This window comes from Acanthopagrus latus, chromosome 1 (genome assembly GCF_904848185.1).
Source record: "Acanthopagrus latus isolate v.2019 chromosome 1, fAcaLat1.1, whole genome shotgun sequence".
NCBI classification, from domain to species: domain Eukaryota; kingdom Metazoa; phylum Chordata; class Actinopteri; order Spariformes; family Sparidae; genus Acanthopagrus; species Acanthopagrus latus.
In genome coordinates this window covers 24,249,623-24,275,686 of record NC_051039.1, presented here as the reverse complement: position 1 = coordinate 24,275,686, position 26,064 = coordinate 24,249,623, and the positions used below count along the sequence as shown (strand labels likewise).

Here is a 26,064-nt window from a genome sequence, read left to right as displayed (position 1 = left end):
CAGACTTCCCCCGCCTGGTAAACTCCACGCCCACTCCATGTTTATTGCTGTCTGAAATAAATTTGAAGTCTCATGCTGAGATAACCCTGATGACATCATCAGTTGTTTTTCCTCCCTGTCTAAAGAAGAAGACCTTGTGCAATAGTTTTCTCGGGCAGAGCAGAGGTAACCTGCGGCTTGACAAGCAGCGGCATGCATGTTTACGCCAACAGAAGAAATGAAAGGAAGAAGAAAAACTGAATAGGCAACAATGCATCAATTATACTAAAAGAATTCTGTTTACAGAAATCTGAAGAGATTAATGAATATATGATAGATGATATGTATATAATCTCTGACCCTTACCAGCAACAAATTACAATTTAATCATTGAGTGTGTAAAGTTTAGTGCTATATCAAAGCTATTTTAAGGGTCAAGGGAATTTCCCCTCAGTCAGTATATATTGTAAACATATCCAGTTTGCAAGAGCACTTTAGCTGTTTGGTATATTTTTTAGCTGTTTATTTTTTAATGTTTGAATTGATGTATTCATTTATTTAGTTATTATTCCATCTGTCTGCAGAAAACAGAGCACCACAGAACCTACAGCGGTTGCATCACAGACTGTTGGACTCTCTCCTTAAGGATGCCAATCAAATTTTATCCTGAGGGGCTTTAATTAGTGTTGGTCACAGTGCAAAGTGTCCACATGGGATTTCCTTGTTCTGTTATGAAGCAGTGGACTTTTACCTATCCAGGTTAATTGAGCCCACACTTCCTGGTAGCCGCTCAGTCTTTCCTTTAATCTCTCCAACTCCGGTTCTCAGGCTGATTCACAGGTTACCACTTCTCGGCAGCACCGCAACATTTCGTCTGGGCTTCCTTCTTGTTTGTCTTCTCACCATTACACTTGTTTACCAGGTAAGTTGTTTTTAAGAGGAGAAACCACACAGGACTTTAAATTATCTGCACCAGTTAGCACATTTATGACATTATGATGAGGTTCTTGCTGAATTATTCCCCTTCAGTGGATCTGTGTGAGAACAGCAGATCTGGGTTACTACATGTGATGGAAACCAAACCTGCCGTGTGAATTAATGATGAACAGATGAGGATGGAACCAGGGGATTAAATGACACATGTTTCCCCCGTTGATAATGTAGCTGTCACTCTGGGCACAGACAGGCACTCAGCCTCCTTATGTGATGATACTCTTTTGAAGCTCTGTTAAAGTTTACTTAGGCAGCAATTTAGGCCTAAATTCAACATGTGACGAAGGAAAAATAAATACTCTTATCTACTCCCATCCAGTGACACACTGGTGCAGTCATTTATGTTTTGTGCTTATTCAAAATGGAACATTTCTTTACTGGACTACACAACAGCAACAACACACCGGAGCGACTGAGCTGAAGGATCTCTGCTGTTTTCAAAGAAGAGCGAGAGGATCAATTTGAAGGATCTCATGACAAGTTACAGCAACGGAGGAATCTTTAACCCTGCCTACCATGACAGCGAGACTCTGGAGATTGATAGAAGGTTTGTGGTTAGATAGTATAAAATGTGTTTTTGTCTTCAGATGCGCAGCAGCGAATCATTTATCCTGCAAGAAAATCTTGCTCTCCTTGCTTGCATTTTTCAAAGAATGCGTTTGAGTGAGTGCTGTGTGTGATCTCAGGGTATAAAGTGTGCTGTGAGAGAACGAAAGGAATGTCCTATCATTATCCAGGCTGTGAGAGGGATTTGGTTTTATTCTTTTGGGGAAGAAAATTAGGGTCTAAAGGCTAAAAGTAAAAAAAAAAACAAACAAAAAAACAAACAAAAAAACAAACAACATCTGTCCATCAGTCATATCCATTTCATTTGCTTAATTACAGATAGTGACCACATCATCATCATGAACTGATAAACCCGGTGCTATTGGGCATCATAAACACAAATCGTACAACTTCAATGGTAGGAAGTGAAATCTGTCACTTTGCATATTGTTTGGTCCAGGTTCTCCAGGAAACCCCACCACACAAACCCTTACGCCGGGGCAGACGCAGCCTGGCGGGGTGACGGGGCAGACACACATCTAAGCGGTCAGACGGGCAGAGACGATGCTGGGAGAGTACCATGGGGGGGCTGGCAGGAGGAGAGCTGGAGGGGGAGGCAGAGCATCCCCATGGGCCTCATCTCAACGCGCCCCGGGAGCCCCTCATGGCAGCATGAGCACAGTGAGTGGACCAGGACTGAGTGACCGAGCTCAATTAATCAAACTATAGAACAATTCTCCGTATTTGCAGAAGACTTGATACAGCATTGTACCATTGAAGAAAGGCAACATTATTCCGTGCTGACGACTCATGCGTCTGTGCGTTGCTAAGGGACACTTGTGTTGATACTCCCTCTCCTCCTCACTCATTCACTCAGATCACAGCACCTTCCAAATCCCCCCAGACTCTCAGTATGATCGACCCGCTCGACTTCCTTCTGCCATGTCAGGTAATCGTTAAACTTACCTTTCTCCATTCCTCCACTCCACCAGATAATCCTATTCAAAGCTGAAGTCTTTACAGCTTTTGTAATCTCTTACAATGTTGCTATGGATACACACACACAAAAAGTTGTTCAGTCCTGTAATAATTCAAAATAAATGTGACAATCACGTTGACCTGCTGACCTTGGCATTTAATCAACTTGACAAAACCCAACTGTGTAATTATTAATGGCAGCTATTCACAGTGCCAAATGACAGGGAGTACCAGGAAGTTGGCAAAGAAAAATAAAAAACAGGGAATGGGGGATTAGTGGGACCTTTTTTTGACATCAGCAGGCATTTTTAACGACACTGTGTTAGAGTGGCGTACTGCAACTTAATCTGTGGATAATTAAAAGGCCTATGGACTGTAGCTTTCAGAGCTTTCAGCTTATGTTGTTCAACATGAAGTGACATCATTTCACATTTTTAACCATGCTTGCAGCTCTGGGGATGGCAATGTCTGTCAGTAAGTCTGCCCCATCATCATTTAAGTCCAAACTGGATTATCACAGCAACTAGTGGATGGACTGCCATGAACTATGGTATACACGTTTGTGTGAGCCACAAAAAAGGATACTACTCGTATTACTACCACTCCTCCTCCAGCACTATTTTAAGGCTCACATTTGTGGTTCAATGAAATGTCTCATAAGCTTGGATGGATTTGATGAAATTCGGATCAAACAATCACATTTTACTCAGGATGAATTCTGGTAACGTAGCTGTCACAGTTTTATTTTGTGTTTAGTTCTAAATAGCAAATAGTATGCTAACGCGCTAAACTAGTCTACTGCCTAACATTGAACCTGCTCGACACGTTTGTGTTGGCACACTCCTTTATAGCAACATCGCTTGTGGATTCCAAAGGGAATCAAGTCGTATTTGTTGAGAGCGGTTATCTGTATCAGTGTACCCACATTTCATATCAGTGTCACAGCTGTTATAGTAGTTGCTTAGAAATTGTGTCAGGCTGCTGAACAGCAGTTGGCCTGCAGTAGCTGGCAACAGGTTTAATCAGGAATAAAGATCATGTAAAGTTAGTGATACGGAACCATATTAGCTCATATGTATTGTGCTGCTATCAGCTGTGCTTTCAATCATTGTATTTACATTAGGTTCAAAGTAGATGTGCACTTGTTAATCATGAAATTATAGAAGCAAGAATGAAGCTCTGATAAAAGAATAATTGTTGAACTGTGTGAGCAACTTCATTTAAAAATACAGAGGTTGATGACCGTCACCCTGCTCTGTATGTCACCTTTAAATGACAAGCTCAATGCAGAATCCGTGATAATCACTGGCGAACAGCAAAACACATTCTTCTCTCTTTGTTTGTTCTTCCAGGGAACATGACAATGAGATGGAGAGGAATCACAATGAGACGGATGAGCATGTTTCCCACTGCTGATCCTGCCCATATGGCTTTCACAGAAGACGCCATCAGGAATGAAATGGAGAATGGTAAGATCCTCAGACGGGTGTCAGTACTTGCTGTGGGTATTTGCAATGTGATGTGTGATGTTTGCATCCTGGATGGTAGCCTATGACTAGGTAACATGAAGGGCTTGTCTTGTCATCTTGTGTGTGACAGAGGAACAGAACCTGGTCAAGGAACTCGTCGCCCTGTCAACGCGGGACCGAATCCGGGCAATCCGGGACCTTCCGATGAGCTTTGAAGACAAGAAGCAAATCAGGTGGGTTAAAGTGCCTCCTTGTGAGTATCATTCTAGGTCCTGAGTTAACCTTTACACCCTGCTGAGAACCATAAACCCAGGTTTCTGTTTGCAAAGGTAAGGCGGTTCTGTGGTGTTGCAATATAGATCACTGGAGAAGTTGCATACATGAAAGCTGACACACATATTTACCCTGCTATCTTGTTTCAAGGTACGTTACATAAAGGTCCTATGTTATTCTCATTTTTAGGTTCACACTTTAAATTTGGATGTTTACCAGAAAACTATAAAATATAAATTTTAAATAAAAAATAATACATCTACAGAGCTTGTAAAGAATAGTATCTATTTTCTTAAAACAAATATTATGATCGTGAATTAGTAATTTTTAAATGTTTGTTGTGTCCAAAATAATTGCTTTGTTTGAGCCAATATAACATGGTATCTATGTCTTGCCTGCATTCAACAGTCTTGGTAGTAAAAATAATTTAAAAAAATTAAGAATGACTGAGTTCTACAGTATGTTCCCGGCGTACTGTGATGCCCTTGAATGGCACTTTAATGTTAGCTTACAGTCGTTAACAATGTTAATGTTAGCTGGCAATGACTAGCTAATATTGGCAACATCAACAATGTTAGCTGTGTCATTCCAGAATTGGAGGACATTTGGGCTTCAGAATTTTCAAAAAATTAAACTTCTATGTTACAATTTTCTGTTACATATTCATCAATAATAGGTAATAAACTATAAAAAAAAAGCTTTACTGGCTCATTTTTTGTATTTGCTTGGTATTTGCAACCCTGTTACCAACAGGGTTGCAAATATATGCTAATTTTAGCTTTTTCTCACAAATCTGTACTAGCTGTTTAGCTAGCTGTTAGCATTTACCAAGACGACAAACTTACATAAGCATAGAAGTAAAGTTGTTTTATTTTTTTCTTAAGTATTTAGATTATTCTGGAAATATGCACAACAGGGTTGCGTGAGGTAAAGTGAGACATTCAAGCAAGGCTGACAATGTTATAAAATATTAAAAATATAAGAGACGACATACCTTTGCTCTACCCATGCTGGGGGGAAACTGATTGAAGATGTCACTTCCAGTCTATCATGTGGCTAACTCTTTTCTTCTTCTTTTACCATGCTAAAAAGTTTAAGGTAACAGGGTTGCATGCAAGTTGTGGGACACAGGTTTCTTGCATAATAATACTTATTTAAAACATTATATTTTACTAAAAAAGATGTTTCCCCATCTTCAAGAGACATCTATGAACAAAACACCGCAAAAGAAAGTAAATTTAAATATAATTTTGACAGTTTTTATTGGAGTTCAATTTTGTCAAAAAGGGTGAGGGACAAGAGAAAAATAGAATATTAGGGGTACTCCAGATTTATTTGGTATACTGTTAAAAGCTGCAGCACCCCTATTCATCCTCCCTCTGAACGCTCTATTTCAATACATGTCTCTTTAATTCCCCCATTCCCCCAAAAGTCTGCTCTGATTGGTCAGCTCATACAGGCCTGACCAGGCACAGTCCACCATGTTTCGCATCAGCTCTGCTGGTGTTTTTGCAACCAAGGCCGTACTGGAGGCTTGCCTGAGAATTTTGACTGTGTAGTTGTGACATCACAACCTCACAGAAGTCCTAACAGCATGTTTAAAGTCACAGTTTCTGAATACGGGCTGTGTGCATTTCTCCATGGCTTAAACTGTTTGATACTTTCACAGAATTTATATAGCACCAAGACCTGGTTTATAATGGAAAGCTCTCTTTCTACAATATGTGACCTTTTAAATGGAAGTGCATAGGGTTTTTTTTTTTTATCAGTGAAGCAGAACTGGTAATTCAACAGGAAATATAGATGTTCAACATACTAATTATGTTCTAATTTACCCCCACAGGAGCCAAGTACTGGCATTCAAATCTGCCAAACAATCCCGCAAGTTCACATGTTTCGCAGACTGCACTGAGAATGTGTCACTGGTGAGTTTTTCATTAATGATAAAACAATAAGCTGGTATACCATACTTGTGATTGTGTGTTATCATGTCACAAGCTGTCCTCTCAGTCTCTCCGCAGGTGTGGCTACAGTGTAAGGTCAGCCAAGCAGAGCCTGGAGCTGTGGCAAGGCATCATCAAGGAGGTAGGCGGCAGGTTTGGCACCAGCGTCCTCTCCTACTTCCTGTTCCTCAGATGGCTGCTCATGTTCAACATTTTCTCCTTCCTGGTCAACTTTGGCTTCATCACCATTCCGCTGCTTGTTTCCGACCCCACACCCAACATACCTGTGGATGTGAGCTTCAGAGGACTGGAGTTACTGACTGGAGCTGTAAGTGGCACCTCTTATCACACCACCACATACCTTTAGCCTGTTGTTAAGTCACAACTGTCAAAATGATCCCTGATAAATAGAGTATCTAGACATTTTTGTGAATAATTGTTGCTGTTGTAATCACTTATCTTGATTGTTAATGTGAAAAGGGGTCATTTCTGCAGTTCCCTCAGCTCAGTTATTACCTTTTTACAGGGTATTGATTTGGTTTTACAGCTTGCAACGTTGCTGTTTTAGATCACAGTTATTCTTAATAGCATAATCTCAAGATGCACACACAGTGCATGATCAATCCTCTTGCCAGAATAAATGTTGGCAGAAACTTTGTTTCTCTTTGAGTTTCAACTGAGGCTAGGTGTAGACACAAACACCTGCCTAGAGTTTGGAAATACCTGGTTTTGCTGTCACAGACAGCTGGAATATGTCTTGATGTCTTGTCGAAAATATCCAGTTTTGTTGTTGCAAAGAGACAGCTGCAACATGTCCAGATGGTCGCTAAGAATCACAAGATGAAAAGGTGGGCAAACAATGGTCTCTCGCTTATTTGCAGCAGCCTTGCCTAGATGTCACACCACCGCTCCATTCCTCTTACAGATCAGAAGGTCAGCTTAAAGCTTTAAAGAATCTGTGCGGCCAAATGATTCATTGATGTTTAAATTGGCAACTTTGTGCTGTCACATTAGTTATACATCAGTGTTTTGTTTCCAGCTTGCAGTGATGCTCCAAAGTGGGCAAAGACATCAGTTAATGCAGGCTTAATTCAGATATAGATTTGTAAAAGCGCTTCATTATTTGATATTTAATACAAGTAGATTCTGTCTGCAGTTTAAGATGATCATGGCAGTATGAGTGAATTTTTTTTTCCCAATGTATATTAAACGCATTGTGGTTTCTCCAGGGTTACTTCAACTACACCGTCATGTACTACGGCGGCTACAGCAATGGAACCCTGGTGGGTCTGGTGGAGTACAACATGCAGCTGGCCTACTTCTTCACCATCACAGTCTACATGGTGCTGTGTGGAATTGCACTCATCTTCAGGTCAGTGCATTTGCCTTCATCATTGTGGAATAGTGGTAATAACATTTGATGCAGAGCACAATATTTTTCATTTCCTTGAAATTAACCTTAAATCTGTCTCTGAGGCTGGCAGTATTTTTTTTTAAAGGTGCATGTAGTTTTGTTGTCTCTGGCGACCTCATTAATATTTTAATAAAATTCTGAGTATGAATTTCTTCTCCAAAACTACATAGTGCCCCTTTAATACAACAAAATTGCACCTTATCATTATTTGCAATCTGTCTCTTTCCTCATGCAGCATGGCAAGCTCGTTCAAGAAGAACTACGTACTAGCAGACCCAGCCTCCAGCAGTGCGTGGCAGCTCCTGTGCAGCTGGGATTTCAGTATAACCAATGAGAGAGCGGTGAGACAACGCAAGAACAACCTGCGCATCCAACTACAGGTGATTGTTTCTGTGTCACCAACTGCTTTGTGTCAGGACAGAGAGAGGTGCAATGGGATTTCTTCTACTTGTCTTGAAATATATTTGAAGAAGGCAACTCTGGATGACATGTTTAACATACAGCGCACAATAAATATCCACTTATTCATACTTTATAACATGCTTCTCCAAGCGTTGAGCTGCATTTCAATAATAAGCCCCGGCTGCAAATTATATTTTAACAATATGTCAGACAATTAGCTTTCAGAGGTTAATTCCTGTTTAAAGGCACGACACACGTCTCATTAATTTTAATCGCTGTGTTTGTCCTCTCGCCATCCCTTCAGGAGTCTCTGTCAGAGAAGGCCCAGGGGGAGCTGCTCACCCTCTCCGAGAAGCTGAAGCACTTCGGGATTCATTTCGGTTCCTGGCTTCTCTCCACCGGCCTGGCTGTTGGCTGCGGAGCTAGCATCTATTATCTCTGCCAATATGAACAGCAGGTACACAAGTGAAGACTGGATAATTGGTCTTTTTTTGTTAAAATTGGGGTAATTGTTTTTGTTGGATGAAGACTAAAGAGAACAGAAGAAACAGTTTCCTCTCTATTTGGAGAGGTAACTCTTGTTGTTCTATTAGAGTCGATATCAACAGACAGTTCCCTTTGGGTGCATGTGTAGAGAAACTGCGGACTTTATGGCATCATAACTTATTTGCTCTTTAACAGAGTGCGTCATAAACCTACAACTTGCTGACGTGTGATGTGTAAAATATCATTTACCAGCAGCGCAGGGTTTGATTTATTTCATTGCACACAGTATTCATCGTCTAACGCTATCTTGATCTGTCCTCCATGTGTTATCTTTATAGCACATAGAAGATGAAGCCAACTGGTCTCTGCTCCAGGAGGCAAAGACTCTCCTGGTCCCCTTTGTGGTGTCTCTGATTAACCTGGTTGTCCCGCTCTTCTACTCCCTCTTCAACAAGTTTGAGATATACTCCAGCCAGCGGAGGCAGATCTACGCTCTGGTCATCAGGTTAGAAAGCAGGAACTGTAGTTACTGTTATTGGGGGGGGCATTGTGTAAGCTACATGAATTAAAGACACGAGAACAATGAAACGGTTTTGACATTTTGGGCAATGCACTTTTTTTGCTTTCTTGCTAGAGTTACCTTCATACTTTATTTTAACATAAAGAGTTGAATTATGGGGTTACAGCTAGTTTGGCTCTGACTGAAGCAAAAACGACCTTTAGCAACTTAAAAGCTCCCCCATTACATCCTACTCCCTTTAATCAACCCAAAAACCTACTCATTCAATACGATATGATAGAATATGATACAATGGTCCAACACGATGTTACGATATGATGATATGTTACAATACGATGATAGGATGTGACAATGCTATAAGTCAATACGATATCATACGACACGACAATGCAACATGACACAATGATTCCTTACGATACGATACGATATGATACAATGATACGAAATTTTCAGATTAATTTGAATTGATATAATGTGTATGATGTGTCTATTACACTAGGCAATACTAAGTAACTGCTTGATATTTAACAGACAGACATGAGAGTGGTCCAGTCTGATCCTCCTCTCAGCAAAAATGGAAATCAGCGCTTTCCCAAAATGTCAAACTATGTCTCTAAGCTTTAATGCTTGACACCTTTTTCCTCTTTACACACTTACAGAAATGTGTTTCTCAAGATGTCCATCCTGGCTGTCTTGTGCTATCATTGGATGAACGTGGTGGCTGAGAAGTTTTCGGCACGTTTGACAAAAATAAACATTTAATTCCAATCTTTAAAAACAATAATATTAATCAGTTGACATTAACTCAATGTGTTCCCCACAGTGCTGGGAGTCCATGGTGGGACAGGCTCTGTACCGTCTGGTCATTTTTGATTTCCTCTTTCTGATGTTGGGATCCTTCTTTGGAGAGTTTCTAAGCAAGTGAGCAACACACTGAGAGTTTGTTTGTATCCTTCACAGCCATATAAATGGGAAAATGTTAACTTCAGATTTAACTTTTATTCATCTTCTCTCAATAACAGTGTTGTTGGGACAAGATTATTACCACGTCTGGGGGTTCCAGAGTTTGACATTGCCAGAAATGTTCTTGAACTCATCTACGCACAGACTCTGGCCTGGTGAGAACAATTAAAGTCATGATTTGTGTTTTCTTTTTCCTGGTCTCTGCTAATTTACTAATAAAATTTACATTATTTCAACCCTAATGTTCTGCCCACAGGATTGGAATCTACTTCTCTCCTCTGCTGCCTGCCATCCAGATTCTCAAATTTTTCATCGTGTTTTACTTAAAGAAGGTAAGCCTTTCATGTTCAGAGGCCATGGTGACTGTAAACTGAACTGCCAAGATGACACATTGCTTTAGGCAGACACAATGCCATCGCTGCCTGAGCTGCTCTACACACTGTTTTAGGCTCACGTTACTCTGTGTGAGCACCTGCTTCAATAATTCATCAAAATCCTTTCATCACATTGAGCGCGTGCTTTATTTTGTGTTATGGAAAAGACAGGCAGGGCTTTGGATTTATGGCGCAAACCTTTTGCTCACAATGAAAAGCCAATTAATCGCGGAAGAGTAAATGAGTTGAAGACAATTGGTAATTCGAGCTTGGCTGGAGCTGGTGTTGTTGAATGTTTCATGAACACGCTGAATGACCTTTGAAGCAGAAGCTCGTCAAAGCGCTGATGAGTTCTTCGTGTTTTACTATGGAGATAAATAAATGCGATGTTTATTAAGTTAAAAAATAATGAGACAGTTTCTGTTTACCATTTCCTCAGGTCAGTCTGACCCAGAACTGCCAGCCTCCGCGGCGGTCAGGCCGAGCAGCTCAGATGCAGACCATCTTCATCGCCCTCCTCTTCTTCCCTTTCTTTGTGGGAGCCCTGTCCATGGTTGCATACACTGCCTGGAGGTACGAGGATGTGACCTATTTCGACCGTACATTACATTAACGCACAATCAAATGCAAACAACAATTTTCGACACAAGCTGCAATCCTCGTTCTCATTTTATCCGTCTCTCTCTCCTGCTCTGCAGCCTGACTCCCTCAGAGGAGTGTGGGCCTTTCCGGAGACTCAACAATACCTTCAGTGTGGTTGGTCTCTGGATAGATGAGCTTGAGGTGATCTCCAGCTCTCACTGGGTCGTCTGGATCTACCAAAATATCATCAGAAGTGAAATATTCTACTTTTTCATCACACTCATCATCTTGTAAGTGCATACTGCAGGTGTTGTGTGTGTGTGTGTGTGTGTGTGTGTGCTGTATGTATTGTGTTGATTCAGATAGAATCTACCAACAAATCAAAATCAACAATGCGCAAAAACAACCACAATTTATGGCTCATTATGTGCTTATCAGAAGTTAACGTTCTCACCTCAAAGTCCATTTACTGGCTGTTTTGGAGCTTGGAATTCGCTCCGTTGTCATGGAAGATTGTAAATGAACAAGTTTAATTTAAAAAAGATAAAAATAAAATAAATAAAACTGACCCTAAAAAAATCTTACCTCAAGATTCACGCTGAAGCTGTGCTGTACTTTTTGATCGTATCACAATCTTCATCAGCGGAACACTAAAGTAAGATACACATTACACAGAACTTCAGTGTCTTAGTAGTTAGCCATGCTTGCAGCTCTATGAGGCCCTACCCAGTCTAAGGCGTGCTATGCGCTGAATGCTAATGTTAGCATGCTAACTTAGGCAGCACGATAAGCATGATCAGCTGAGGCTGATCATGGTGGTGGCAGAGGAGAAGACACGGAAACAGCAAAGAGTTATCCTCTGGGGACCATGAGTATTTGTATGGCAGTAGATTTATATTTCAGTCTGGACCAAAGTGGTTGATCAACAGTGATATTTTGTTTCTCTAATGTATGTAAAGGCTGTAATGGTTTTAAACGTAGGCATATTATATGAGCCATATAAAAATGATGCAAATGTTTGGTGTTGATTGGAAAGGGAAGTAAATTATTGTTTTTTATTTACTGCATATCGAAGATATCATAGAAAGCAACAAATTAACTGAGGCTATAATGTCAGCTTAATGGAAAATTAGGTGTTTTGAGCATATGATATTGTCACATCCAGTGCAGTCCTCTCTCAGATCATTGATTTAAAGTTTTGTTGGGACATTAGGCACTCTAACTATGTTGCTCAGTGGCATAAAAACAGTTCCAGTGTTGAAGTACAATTACTGACATTTAGTTGACTTTTAAATGGACAATGTGTTTACGCAGCTTGGTCGTGTCTGCATTCATGTATTTGTGTCAGTATGTTGCCAAGATGTGACGTGTGTGACCATGTTTACCTCCTCAGGGTCATAATATACATCTTCTGGCAAGTCACGCAAGGCCGCAAGCAGCTTATTGGCCAACTGAGACAACAGATTGTTAACGTGAGTATTATCCCTAAAAATGTGTCCATTTGCACCTTTGTTTTATACTAATTCCGTATTTCATTCTCACTTGCAGTTATAACTATTATTCTGTTTCCTCTCTTACTTTGTTTTCTCTTTTCTGTCACCAGGAGGGGAAAGACAAGTCCTTCTTGTTGGAAAAGCTCCAGAACCTCCAGAAATCCAATCCAAAAAAACCCAAACAGAAGAATCAGAAAAAGGTTAGTTGTTGGAAATATTTAATGCTAACTCAACTCAATATCACTTTTCACCCTGAGAGCTGTCATCAACCTCACTGTAAATGTCCCCTGACCCTTCAGCAGAGCAGCCGGCGTTCAGACGACCACCCCTCAGGCGGTCAGTCCAACTCAAACGCCATGGTTCAAGCTTTACTCGCTCGCCAGAGGCTTGAAGAGTTGGAGGAGGAAGAGGAGAGACACAGCGGCGGTGGAGTTCCCGTACCCTCAGACATCTCCACCTCCAGCGCTCTGCTTCAGGCCATGTTGGCCCGTCAGAGAGCTGAAGACCAGGACGAAGATTTGCACCAGATGCACACTACACACTCATCGTCCTCCAGTGCCCTCGCGCAGGCCATGCAAGCCAGGCAGATGTCCCAGATTCAAGAAGCAGATGAGTACTTCAGCACAGGAGGTTTGTCCGACGGCACACCCAGCGCTCTCGCACAGGCCATGCAAGCCAGACAAAGAGCAGGCGAGTACGGAGACACAGATGGCCTGCCATCCCCCGTGTCGGGTGTTATGATGCAAGTGATGCAGGCCCGGCAGAGGGCAGAGGAGGTTCCACAGAACCAGGCTCCTGCAGGCTCCAGCGCCCTCATACAGGCCATGCTGGCCCGGCAGCAGGCCCAGAACGAGTACGATGACGGTTACTGAACTTTATCTTAGCGTGGGCAGAGGAACAGAACTGAAAAGAACATGGCGGACTTCTTTAAGATGACGGACACTTATATATATGAAAATCAGTTCCAAGTTCAGAAATTGGGTGATTTTTTTTTTTTTTTTTTTTAAATTGCAATACATTTAGTCCTGATGTTCTGCAGGAGAGCAAAGAACTAAAACAGCTGCTGTAGCAGGACCAGGAGAGAGGGCCGGTCCACCTCTTCATGCACCTTTTGAACAAGTACATTTGAACAGTATGTTTCTATTGACAGTGTACGAGCCTTGTAGGGTTAATTTGAAGTGGAGCACAGGATGAGCGAGCACACCATCACCATCTGTGTCTCTTCAAACTACTTAATTACTTCTGTATCTGTGCTCAAAAAAATCAAAAGAAGCTGTTAATTTAAGCCTGAAACTGATAAAGGTTGATCAAAAGTTCTTATATTTATTATTTATTAAATAGACTATTTGCTTTTTTTAAAAAACTTGAATAAATAAACTTTAGTCGGCCGCCCAAGAGGATTTAAGATCATTAAGAGTACAGACGTGGATACTCACACTCGCAGACTTGCTCAACCCTAATACATACACCAGGCATGATCTTGTGCCATTTATAATGTATTTTGTGTATCATAAACATAAGATGCTAATACTGTAAATATTCTCTGTGAAATGTAGATAAAATAAGAAATTTAGATTAAAGAAAGTAAATAAATGACAAAAATAAAGTTATCATTATTCAGTGCATTACATTAACAAACAACTAAACCAAGAAAGTAGTCACCATCATTAAATGAGTTAAATGTCATTTTGCACACATGGTTCATTGAGACAACACTGCCATCTATAGGCATTATGAACACAACACTACAGATTAGACATGGGGTTCCACCACACAATGACCGTCTTGTCAAACATTACAGTCAGTCATTAAAGATCCCTCAAGATGTTTTCAGACATAAAAATAAGTTGTGTCTGAGAAAATATAATTAACTTAACTACTTGTAATAATAATATCCACTCCTTTTCCCCACAATTGAAAGTGGATGCAAGATCTCCACTACTTAACTGAGAGGACCATTGGCCAGTGTATGTTTTCACATTATAATTGTATGAGTTGCATATCGTATCTTTATTGGCTTTAAACATTGTCTTGTCACAAGATACTGCAGTACATGCACATTTTAAAATCAGACTTGTAGGTGAGCACAGAGGAATTTTCCCCAATGACAGTTAACATTCTAAACTCTTCTCAGATAATATATATTGATTATCAATTAAAAAATATTAGTTTGGGGATTTTTTTGTTACAACTGAGTCTTGCCTGCACTCTTTCAATTAGGGTTTAAGGTAAAATCTGCCCGCAATCAGAGCATATTTGTAGCCTGAAAGACAAACGCAGGGTGAAGACAATCTCTGAGAAGATCGCTGCCAGGACCAACAGAAAACACATTTTTGAGTGGAGAATGACTTTAATATCCAGTATATTCTCCTGAAACACTCTGAAAAGAGACATTTTCACAGCATTATTATTTTCCTCCAATCAAAGCAGAGACATCGAATGAAAATGACAAACTTAACTGCCAATGTGTGACGCTACACTGTCGGTTGATTGTTCCTGACGAGTTTCTCCATCAGTTTTTCCTGATGTTATTAACACAGATGTGTTTTGAAAATGCACGTTGCAGCATGTGAGATGATAAAAGTTACTGATTGTTAACATCCAAAACAAAAATGAGACAATTTTACAGAACTGTTCTATGTACAAAAATACTGCACACTTACATTCCACAACTTATTTACAATTTAGAAATGTAGGCACGTCATTTGCAGAGAAGAATCTGTGGCTTTATTTCATCATTAATGAAAACCAGATATACTGTCACCCTGTCTTTGCATTGATTTATTGATTTAATAAGGCTAGTTGATCTGAGAGACCCTCACTCTACTTCAATGGGTATATTTCTACAATCTACATTGTGGGAAAAAAACACCTTCATCCATGAGATTGTTCATTCTTCCCCAGTTATTAATAGTTTGAAACTCCGGTGTGACTACTGAAGCCAACGACACACCCACGATTAAGGCAGTGTTAAAAAGATGGAGCTAATGATGTAGTCTAAGATCCTGTAAGGTTTTCATCCTGTTTTCACCCACATCAAGAGTAATCCCACTGCCTGCTGTCCTGTCCCGTTCAGCACTGTTCTTCCCCCAGAGATGCTGCAATGTCCGTCAGGTCCAGAGAGTCTGCAGGAATAGGGGTTTTCCTGCCGCTTTTTGGGGTCTGGCTGGAATAAACCTCCACCGATTTGGAGATGGAGTGCACGGAGTGTTCCCGGAAATATCCGAAGGCCTCCCGTGCGTTCTCCTCGCGTATGCTTTGCTCAAAGGTCTTGCGTTTGTGCCTGAACTCGATGACAGTTTTCGTGTAGGAGTTGAAGGTGGTGACTGACGCACCCATGCAGAAGGTGAAGGACGCCCATGCCATGCTGATAGAGAAAAGGAAAAAAGAAAAGAAAAAGTCAGTTAATTCAGCACACGACGTGACTGCTGTTGGCTGTTGTGATGAAGAAATGGCGAGCAGACATGTAGGGACACGATCCCAATTGCATTTTGACAGTGAGTTTTCCCTCAATATTTTTGTTTTCAGAGATTAACTTCAATCGCTTTAAGTCCCTCTGCTCCCTGCAAACACGCCAGGCCACATGTGAGATGAGACATTCCAATCACCGTCTTATGTATTGTTCATGCAGGTCGGTTAATACGCACAAGAGGTCCAGAATTGTTTAGCCTCTGAAAGGAATTTTCGGCATACTGTGGGCATTGTAAAGGAGTGAAATATTATCCCCTTATGCAATTCCAATCACGCCTGTATTGGGGCTTTGGATGCCAAAGCCTAATCCTGCCGTAACATGAGAGCTTTGGGCTTTTTTCATTAGCGACAGTGATGCTGGGGAGAGGTGAGAGCAGGGCAGCTGACTGTTTGTACATCATATGCTGTTGGTGAACAAAAACAAAACAAGCAGGATTGGCAGATCTGATGGTTTTAGATTGTGACTGATCTTTAAGGCTTCCTCATTATCCTCCTCAGGCAAGTTGTAGAGATTGTGGTATTTAAAGCGCCATCACTTCTGTTCCTGACCAGCAGGTCCGCGCTACTTGAATAAGCCAATAGAGTGATGTAGCCAACGAGATGTCTTGGATCAATAACCTCACATAACTCTTCATTGGGTGACATACTGTAAATAATAAATCAAGAGTTATAGCTAGCGGCATGGCAGATAAGGATCTTTAATGCAATATTGGGTTTTAAATGGAGGAATTCATTACATTTATTTGGACTCTTGCAAAAATCCAAAGGCCACTGTAAAAATGAGAAAAAGATTACAGTTGAATCTTAGATCGTGATTGCAATTAACCTTTACAGACTTTGAACAATATTTGGAGCACCTTACTCCTGTATATGTTGTTTTTCCCTCCCTATTATAGCAGTCAGCATCAAGTGCCATACATCACCTGATTCAGAAAAACCTTAAAGGTCAAACTGATGGAAAAAAAAAGTTATGGAGACAACTCATATAAAAGTAGTAACATATCTACAGAGCTTGCAGAGAGGTGGAGAATGAAAATCTATTTTTCTTTAAAACATTACTGTAATTATGAATTAACAATTTAAAACATTTGGTCAGGTCAAAAATGATTATTTTGGTCAGCTTCTGACAAGTTTTGTCAGCCAGTAGTGTAACAACGTTACTATAACGTGGTAATTGTGTTTTGTCAGTGATCAGCACTCTTGGAAGTTGCAAATTTGTGAAAAAAAAAACATTCTTTCTACAGTATGCACCCAACATACTAGCTAGTGTTGGGAATGTTAACATGGTAAAAGCTGGCAATATCTTCTTTAGCTAGTGCAATAAACTGGTATCCACTTGAGGGAGCAAATGACTCAAACAACATCAGTGCTGTGACATGAATACAAAGGAAGGGGGAGATGGAATGCTAAAGTTAGTGGCTGAATGTTACCAATAACACCTTTAAGTACATTTTTTTATCGTGGGCTTCAGACAGAACTTCAGGGACTTCTTAGACTGAATTTTTCTCGACATGTGACATTTCCTAAGCAAGTTACAGCCATTCATTATATAATGATCCAAGGTATTTTTTAGTGAAAAAAACAGGCGAAATCCATCCAACATGTTTCCTAAAATGTTCAGTCAATAGAAAGGTTCTTAATCATAAGAGATGATGGGAAATACATGATCCATTGAACATGAACACCAAGTGGCCTAGCCACAACCAAGGCCTGTTGGCCCTGTGGAAGACTCCACATGGGTTTCCTTTATGATTAATGCCAGACTGGATGGCTTAATCATGCTCACCAATGAGCCCCTGAAGCTCCAACAAGACTTGTGATAACTCTGAAAAGCTGAGAAACGCATTACACAAGGTTTTAAAGCCTATGGATAGGATTAGCGGTTCAAAAGCTATTAAACATTTTAAAACAAAAGCTATTTTTAGCCGCTGGCAGCTGTCTAGGTCTCTGAGGGTTAAATAGATATTTTTTGGCCAGATCATTCATCCTTGAAAAGAACACAGTAAACAATGTTTGAGTTTTGCTGTGTGATGTGTGGAGTCATACCAGAAGGACCAGCCGTAGTCCCAGTTGTAGGGCCTCCAATCAGCAGGGCCGTGGCTGACAGTGGTTTGGAAGACCTGTGTGTACATCACATGAGCCACCATGCCAAGAAGACCTGCAATGACATATGTGGTTAGTCAGCTGGCTGCATGACAAACGGTCCAAAAACAGAAAATGCACAAAGAATTCCTCAGAATAAGGGTGAGGATGTCCTTTCATGTGCACACAGATACGCACTCACACTCACTGAAATAACGTGATGCCAGTCCCCATCCTAACAGAGCACTCTGGTTCTCTCTGAAAGAGAGTTTATTGTGCAAAACAAATATCCTCTCTAATCCTGTCAGAGCTTTTCATCTTGTCAGACACTGAAAAACACTTCTTCACTTTATGACTTGTCAAAATCACTCAGTCTGTTATGAACTACACTGCTTTGTCATACATTCACAATCTATTTTGTATTCACTCCTGATAATTAACAAGGACAAAGGAAAAGAATGCCATTTTTCTTCTCATCTACATCCATTTTGAAAGCAGAGGACCTTTGCTTTGTTATCGCGCCCTGCTCACCACAAGATGGGAGTCCTTGATCAAGTTGTTGAAACTGGGATCACAAACATTTGCCTTAAGTGCATCACGGGCAATAAAAACAAACACTTGTGGCCTTTCAGCTCGAAACAACGAAAATACCTGAGAGCACAGTGAAGACGGCAGCGAAGGCATTGAGCTTGAGTCCATCGATGACGTTGCTGGAGTTGAACAGCTCTAGACACATGAGGCTGAAGCCCACCACCAGCAGAACAATGTACAACATCTCAGACACCAGCGACAGCCACAGCATCCCTGCAGAATAAGCACAAGAAATCAAATCATATGTTAACATTTCCAATTATAGAGTGGCGTAACTTACAATATATGACACTAACTTCATGTGCAGTTTACTTATACAGAATGACCCATGTCGAATGTTGAATGGGGGCAATAATTACACTGAACTGTGAATCATTCTTTTAATATCAGTCTTAAAATAGACACTGGTAAGTGGATAGTGCCAAGTGTAACTGGTCTTTACTGCAGTCTTTTTTGCTATTCAGTCTTCAGAGAGAGAGCGAGACAGGAAGTGAGCATTTCTCAAATGACAGTGTCCCCACAGCTGAAAATCCTTGAGGTAAAAAAAAAAAAAAATGTGTGTGGCAGCATCGGTGTTCCCACGGTTTCACATTAACAAGGCAGTGCCTACAATGACGGCTATGTGCTTTCTGCAAACTAAAACACAAAGTATTATCAGTACAGGGAAACAATTGTCCCTCATAGGTGAGTGGATCAAAATTAATTATTGTTAATGGCTACTGTTACGTTTTTTTGGTCTACAAATTGTTAGAATATAGTGAAAAATGTCAATGAGAGCTTCCCAAAGCCCCGTTCTGGATGATGTCCTGCAATACCTTGTGTGTCCATCACCCAAGCTGTTTAGTTAACTGTCACAGGGGAGTAAAGAAACCAGAGAATGTTCACATTTAAGACACAATTTTGACTTCATTTGTTTCTTAAACAATTGTGTTTCTTTTAGCCATTATAAGAATGTCTTAATGACACAATAAACTGGATACTGGAAGTACCCCAGTTGCTTCTGTTACTGATTTCTAAACCAGGCTTCAGATATACATTACATTTAGAAGTAGGCGATCAATAATTTTAAAGTTCCTGGGAAATCTGAACAATAGATTTCCTTACTGCAGGGTTCAATCAACATTGACGTTTTTTCACTTACCTGGTCAGGTAACTGAGAAAAGACATCTAATTGCCCCAAGTATACTCTTAGCTGCCCCAATATAAATAGTTTTATTTCGATCAGAGAAAAAAGTCTTATTTCTAACCTCTTTCAATCAGAAACTTCACCGTGTGAACTTTACACTCTACTAAACAGATGGAAGCTAACTCCTGGCTGTCCTCGGTAGGATTGTTGTGGAACTTTTGATCCTGGCAGGACCTCCTGATGATGACCGGTGGACACTCACCTTTCTCTGATGCAGGGGCCAAGTCGATGAAGCTTCGGCACATCTCACCTGCAGAACAAAAACAACATGTTATCATGATTTCGCCCAGCGAGGCAGCGGTCATATCTTTAGCCAATACTTGTTATTGGATTCACAGAAATATGTGAGTAAGGCAAGGCCGGTTTATGATTGGGTAATATGAAGTAATATGATTGTGGAAGCGTATAGAAGAGGCTATGTCAGAGGAGACCGGTTGAGGATTAACAAACTGAATAAAAATCTATGCTCTTAGGACTGCACTGATACAGTCCTCGGTCCAGCTCCTAATCTGTGTTTAATTCCCAATTTCTATCCAGGTGGTTTTCACTGGATTGGCTCGGACAACAGCATGACCTCCTGCCCCATGGTCACAGTGCAACACCAAATTCAGAGTTCATAAGTTCAAAATTGAATAGACAGAATGTTAAATAAGAGGCAGGTGAGTCAGAAATACAGCTTTTGAGCTCCAGTGTCACCAGCTGGTGTGCTGGCAGAGCTCGCTCAACATCTGCTTCACGTCCTACTGAATTACAGGAACTTTGCATAGAATTACAATGATATCAACAGAACAGAAATATCATTCTGGACTGTAGTAACGCTCTCGCCGGCCAAACCTTAAACACACTGTGAGACATAAAGAGCGCCTTCATCACTCTAACAAACAGGATATCATAATATGACCCTTGAGTTAGCACGTTCCTGCAGATGTGACACTTCCCCTCTGTCATCTGTCGAGTGGAACGTGTCGCTGGATTTGTTGTAAGTGGAGCGCTTTAATCAGGTAGAAGAAGGGTGGCAACAGCTGTTTTGAGGAAAAACTCATCAAGGCCCCCGTTACATAATCCTTATTAACGCAAGCTGCCTCAGCCCCCCCTCCATCGTACAGCCACTTGATGAGATAGACATGTGCTAGCAGTTCCTGCTTGAGTAATCTCAGCGTGTAGTTCATTCTTAGTCTTCAGCGTCATAAAATTATAAATCATTAGCACTGTTAAAAGACATACAGGCTAATGTCAGAGTGGTGTTTTATCAAGTTTGAGGAGGACGCTGGAAGTGTTCTTGATAAAGATGCAGTGAACTAATCAGAGAAATTAAACCAGGCGTGATCACACCTTGGAACTGACCTGAACTTCCTGTGGCTTCTGATGGTACGAAACTCCTCCTCACCCTTAAACCCCTTGTTGTTAAATGAGTATACTCCAATCTGATCGAATTCCATTCACTGTTTTTGCTTCCCTCTGGCTTAAGCTCTGAAGCAATCACGTTCTGCTCCTATCAAGTGCAACAACCATCCACTTAAAGCCCTGAACAGAGGACAGTACTGCATCTGGAGTGCGATTGTCCCCCCCTTCTCTTTTTTTTTTTTTACCCTTCACCCTGCAGCTCCCATGTGCTGCTGTTGGTTCTGTGTTTCATGCCAAAAAAAAAAAAACAAAGCAACTGTACCAGCAATTTGATAAGTACACTGATATTAATGGAGAGTGATTATCCTGAAATGGAATGAAAGAAAAAGAGCCAGTAATCTCCATTTGAACTGAGTGTGCCATTATGACAGATGAGAGAGCTATAATGATAGATTTCAGAGATGAGAGACTGTTTGTTATGTATTGTGTTTTGAATTGTGAATGGCTGGAGTCTGTATAACTGTGATGATGATGATGATGATGATGATGATGACAACGATGATCTGTTCTGTAGCAATCAAACAAAAGAGTGAAATGGAAACTGCACAATATGAAGGAATAAATGCAATTTAAGACAACTGAACAACAGAAAAAGAAATGATCAATAGAAAAAGATATCAAAACCAAGAATATATAGGTTTTTTTTTTTTGTTCTTTCCTTGCCAAAACAATTTCACTGTGTCCTCTAAATACTGAAGGCTGACCAATACTGGAATTTTGGTGCTCATGCAGAGAGCAATGTTAGGGAGTACAAACATTCTGATATACATATATGGGCTGATACATATATACACATTCTTATATGATTCATATATACACAGAATAGTTACACTACAGATTACTCCAAGCATCTTTTTCTACATTATGTTCTGTGGGGGGAAAAAAAGCAAATGCCAGTCATTTAACATTAAACAGCTCAGCGTAACAAATCACTGCACTTCCTACATGAATATAAGCAAATGAAATAACCGTAATAACTGTGTCAAGTGGTTATGTGTAAAGTTAAGCAAGCCCAGCAGCCACGTACACAGCACACCACTGGTGGAACAATACTGCAGTAAAAAAAAGAAGCATCAATACTGCTGTGGGAACTCCACTACAAGTATAGTACTGCAATCAAAACCATACTTATGTGAAAGTATGAATGGTCCGTGTTTTACTACATTATATTGTGTTAATTGGATTAATACTCGTGTATTAAAGGGGCGCTATGTTGTAATTCTAAATTTTAATAATTACAATATTAATGAGGTAGTAATAAGAATATTTATTTCTTTCCATAACTGAATAAACAAGCTGTTTGTTTAGGTCCCAGAACAACGGTTTGAGGCTAGAAAGGTGGCAGGGTCCGCCACATATGAACAAAATAAATCAGTATGCAACATTAAACTGTATGATGCATTTTTAATGTTTACTGTTGAGCCGATTTTAAGAACTTTCGATGTTGTTAAGTAGTTTTCCCTATAGCAAGGCATCACATCTATAAAGTCATCCTGTTTGTTGTGTCGCTGTGCTGTGCTGCCTGTTTTCAGCTTCACAGTGTAATTTCCATTCAAGAGGGTTTCAAATGGCACCATTTTCTCAACACTTCATTTTTTAGGTTACATTTATATCCAGTGTCACTTCATTATAGATGTGTGGTTCTCACTGGACAGGGAGCAGGGGCACAAAGCAGTTTACAGTCTCTGTACTGACGCAGTACAGTTGTAGGCTATGTAATAGTGAAAGTACAGTACAGGTACCTCAAATATTCAGCCTACTAATTGAGTAAGTGTACTTAGTGACATTCCACTACTACAACACACACACACACACACACACACACACACACACACACACACACACACACACACACACACTTTCTCGTCTTACTTTCATCGTTGATGTTCTCCTCGCAGGAGAACCAGATGCCGGTGTGGAACTGTCTGAACAGGAAGCGGTCGTCCCCGGTCTCCCAGCTGTACACCACCTTGTTCGGGTCCGTCTCGTTCACTCCGTAGTCGATGCACTGGTGTGTCCGCAGCTTGCTGCACTTCGGCTTGGGCACCCTCTGGGTCCCCACGCACCAGTACGTCGTTATGAAGGCGGTGATGGAGAAAAACAGGGCGAAGAAGTTCAAGCTCACTGACAGCAGGGTCCTGCACCTGCGAGACGTCGTCATTGTCCGTGAGAGGGGTGCAGCGGCGCGCGGACGACCGAAAACTTCATGGGTGCGAGGTGGAGGAACAGGAGGAGGGCTGGGTGGGTGCGCGAGCTAGCTTCCAAACACACCTGCTCAGGTAGAGCTCCCATCAGCCACTCCGCTGTCACCGCTAATCTCCGCTGAGGCGCAGGTCACACACAGCAGCCCCACACCGAGCCCAGCCGGGAGCCACACTGCCACATTTCCCGTCATTCCACGCGTTTTCCCTCTTCCCAGCCTCGTGGACGTCACGTTGTCAGAGGATTTGATGCTCGCTCGCATCCAGTGTGGATGTCTCACTCCCTCCTCCTCCCTGTCTCCTCCTCTCTTATATCTGTCTCCCCCTGTCTCTCCTCCTCCCTCCATCTCCCTGTAACAATTCATCATCCGCAGGGTGATTATTAGACATATGTGGGGCCAAAGTTCCCACTCCGATCCGAAACAAAAGATAGCAGCAGACTTCACTTTGATAGATTTAGATTTAACCCAAAAATGACTGAATTTAAGCCTTTTTCTCAGTGATGATGATGATGATGATGATGATGATGATGATGATGATGATTAATTAAAGGGCCACTCCAGCAATAAAGTTAGTTGACTCATAAGAGTTGACCTCATTAAAGACAGGAAATGGCAGAACCTTGGATATCCCACCTTCTTAGTGAGGATGACCCCAACAGCACAAATAAGCCCTACATTCCCCACAATGCAATGCAATAATGACTGCAACTCAATCCCTCCATTCTTCTTACAGGCACACATCTTTCAAACCAGTTTAAACCACCGAACGCGCCTCCCGTTCTACAACTCAAGTCTGAAGCCAAATCCATCATGCCCCCGATTACATCACTAGGGTAAAATATAAAAGTTTTGACTTCTGAAGCCACTGGAGACATGACACTCAGTAGTTCTGCGTAGTGCTCACAACAAAGTCTGGGGATTATCTTGAATAACCCGGTCATGATTTCTAGAAAGACAACCTGCTGTTGAGGTTTTCAAGTGTCGCCTGGCTGTTCCATTATTATCAAGGCAAAAATGTTCAAATTCAAGGCCAGAGGAAAAATATGTATTATTGATGTTGGCGTGAGCTGATCGAGGCTGACGGCTAGAGGTTAACATCAGCCGCTGACTAGCACAGCACACGCTAAACTCTGAGAGAACTATCAGTGATGATGTTGCATTGTGGGCAATGTAGGCCCATGTAGGTTTTGACAAGAAAGAAGGCTGTGCAGTGTTGCAGCATCGATTTAGATCTTTTTCAAAGAACTGTTCCACATATGTGATTGTCTGATTCCCTACAGGTAAAACTGTAACTGTGCTCGTATCTCCTCTTCAGTATTTGTTAAAGAGGTGGTTTGGTCTGAGAGTGAACTCACTGAATGATCATAGGACTATTACAGGGAAACACTGCAGGAATCACAGTGTCTTCTGACCCTTCAACTCTTACGCGACTACACGTTGCTATAAATTTTTTTTTATCAGTTTTGATGTCACTACTCTTTAAAGTTCACATACTACAATGTAGAATAGAATCAAGTATTGATTGAAGAGCTGCCCAAAGTGGGGCCCATAGGCCAAAGTCAGCCCTTCGTAAGGTTTGATTTACCTATAGTGGCAAAAATTAAATATCACTGTTTAATTTTTTGTGAGATGAAAATTCTCGTTAAATATGTATTACCCCTAGTACCCAATTACACATTTTCACAATACAACATGATAGGCAGCAGCTCAGTTTCAGTTTGGACCCTCTCAGAGAAAAAGACAGAACAAGCCAGATTTGGTCTATAGCATATATTTAGGGGAATACTGGATCCAAGACATACCTGTCAGAAGAGCAGGGAGAAACCTGAGAGAGGAAAAGGCACAATTACAAGGTAGGCTTTTTCTTCAGCACCGTGGATATACCTGTGGATTCATCAAGCACGGTTAAGTTATTCATATATCAGAGCCATGTCACAGCGATAGATTCTAACTTCAGTCAGATAAAGGATCGATGAGACAGGTAAACATATTCTCTGCGAGGGCTGGAGGGGGGACAGCAGATGAACAAGGGGAATAACTGAAATGTTGGAACAAGAGGCCCTGTCTAAATGCATCATAAATTGCTCGACAGACTCAGAATTGTGGGATTTGTTTCTTCCTGCAATGTGTTTGACTATTGTTTTTATTGTTTAGTCAACGGCGACAATGCACATTTGATTTATTTCGCCAGCTGTAGCTAAAAGCTCCATCTGTATAGTCTCTGGGCTGAGACCGCCGGTGATGCACAGGGTGGCAAAGTAGGTATCAATCAGGTGGAGTGAATTAAAGTCTTAAAATGTCCAAAAATGTGTGCCACATCTGTCAGTCGATAAAACACACGAAATGTAATCAATCAAACTGCAACACTGTTGTTCTTAAATTCCACACAGCAATCAAATGTTTCCATTAGTCTCTGGCTTCACTTCTGAGAGTCATTTCTGTTTTCAGAGAAGCTGATCTGTGCTGTATTATCAGAGGGAGGTCACAGAGAGGATGATGATCAGCTGCTGCTGCTGCTGCTGCTGCTGCTGCTGTTGACCAGACTGCCGGTGGTCTGTTGAGCTCTGCACAGCGAGAAGAACAGATGACTCCACAAGCCTGCGAGTCTGCAGTCTTCTAATCTGAACTGTGCCGGATCACACAGGCAACAGAAAAGTTGGCATTTCACAGACGTTTCCCCTGAGCGCTGTCATTCTCCCCGTGTGAGGGTGA

At 41.1% G+C, this 26,064-nt stretch overlaps 2 protein-coding genes across 2 annotated transcripts; one reads left to right on the top strand and one right to left on the bottom strand.

The window, feature by feature from the left end:
• Positions 1–1,341: 1,341 nt before the first annotated feature.
• Positions 1,342–13,810, top strand: tmc5 (transmembrane channel like 5). Its single transcript, XM_037110423.1, has 20 exons — positions 1,342–1,519; positions 1,979–2,199; positions 2,396–2,467; positions 3,849–3,965; positions 4,096–4,198; positions 6,082–6,163; positions 6,249–6,509; positions 7,411–7,553; positions 7,831–7,975; positions 8,302–8,454; positions 8,822–8,988; positions 9,663–9,738; positions 9,827–9,924; positions 10,026–10,121; positions 10,223–10,298; positions 10,780–10,913; positions 11,039–11,212; positions 12,316–12,394; positions 12,526–12,615; positions 12,715–13,810. Exons 1-20 carry the CDS (start codon positions 1,446–1,448, stop codon positions 13,285–13,287), a joined length of 2,934 nt encoding a protein of 977 aa, XP_036966318.1. The 5' UTR covers positions 1,342–1,445; the 3' UTR covers positions 13,288–13,810.
• Positions 13,370–23,718, bottom strand: LOC119026233 (germ cell-specific gene 1-like protein). Its single transcript, XM_037110432.1, has 5 exons — positions 23,022–23,718; positions 19,948–19,995; positions 18,620–18,772; positions 17,933–18,044; positions 13,370–15,782 (listed from the first exon to the last, which is right to left on the bottom strand). The coding sequence occupies exons 1-5, from the start codon at positions 23,308–23,310 to the stop codon at positions 15,488–15,490; spliced, it is 897 nt and encodes a 298-aa protein (XP_036966327.1). The 5' UTR covers positions 23,311–23,718; the 3' UTR covers positions 13,370–15,487.
• Positions 23,719–26,064: the final 2,346 nt, after the last annotated feature.

Coding starts and splice junctions, on each gene's coding strand:
- LOC119026233 (XM_037110432.1), bottom strand. CDS start 23,310: ATGACGACGTCTCGCAGGTGCAGGACCCTGCTGTCAGTGAGCTTGAAC. Junction 19,996..23,021: donor GGAGAACATCAACGATGAAA/GTAAGACGAGAA, acceptor TTTGTTCTGCAG/GTGAGATGTGCCGAAGCTTC. Junction 18,045..18,619: donor CGTCTTCACTGTGCTCTCAG/GTATTTTCGTTG, acceptor ATGTCATTGCAG/GTCTTCTTGGCATGGTGGCT.
- tmc5 (XM_037110423.1), top strand. CDS start 1,446: ATGACAAGTTACAGCAACGGAGGAATCTTTAACCCTGCCTACCATGAC. Junction 8,989..9,662: donor ATCTACGCTCTGGTCATCAG/GTTAGAAAGCAG, acceptor ACACACTTACAG/AAATGTGTTTCTCAAGATGT. Junction 10,914..11,038: donor GTTGCATACACTGCCTGGAG/GTACGAGGATGT, acceptor CCTGCTCTGCAG/CCTGACTCCCTCAGAGGAGT.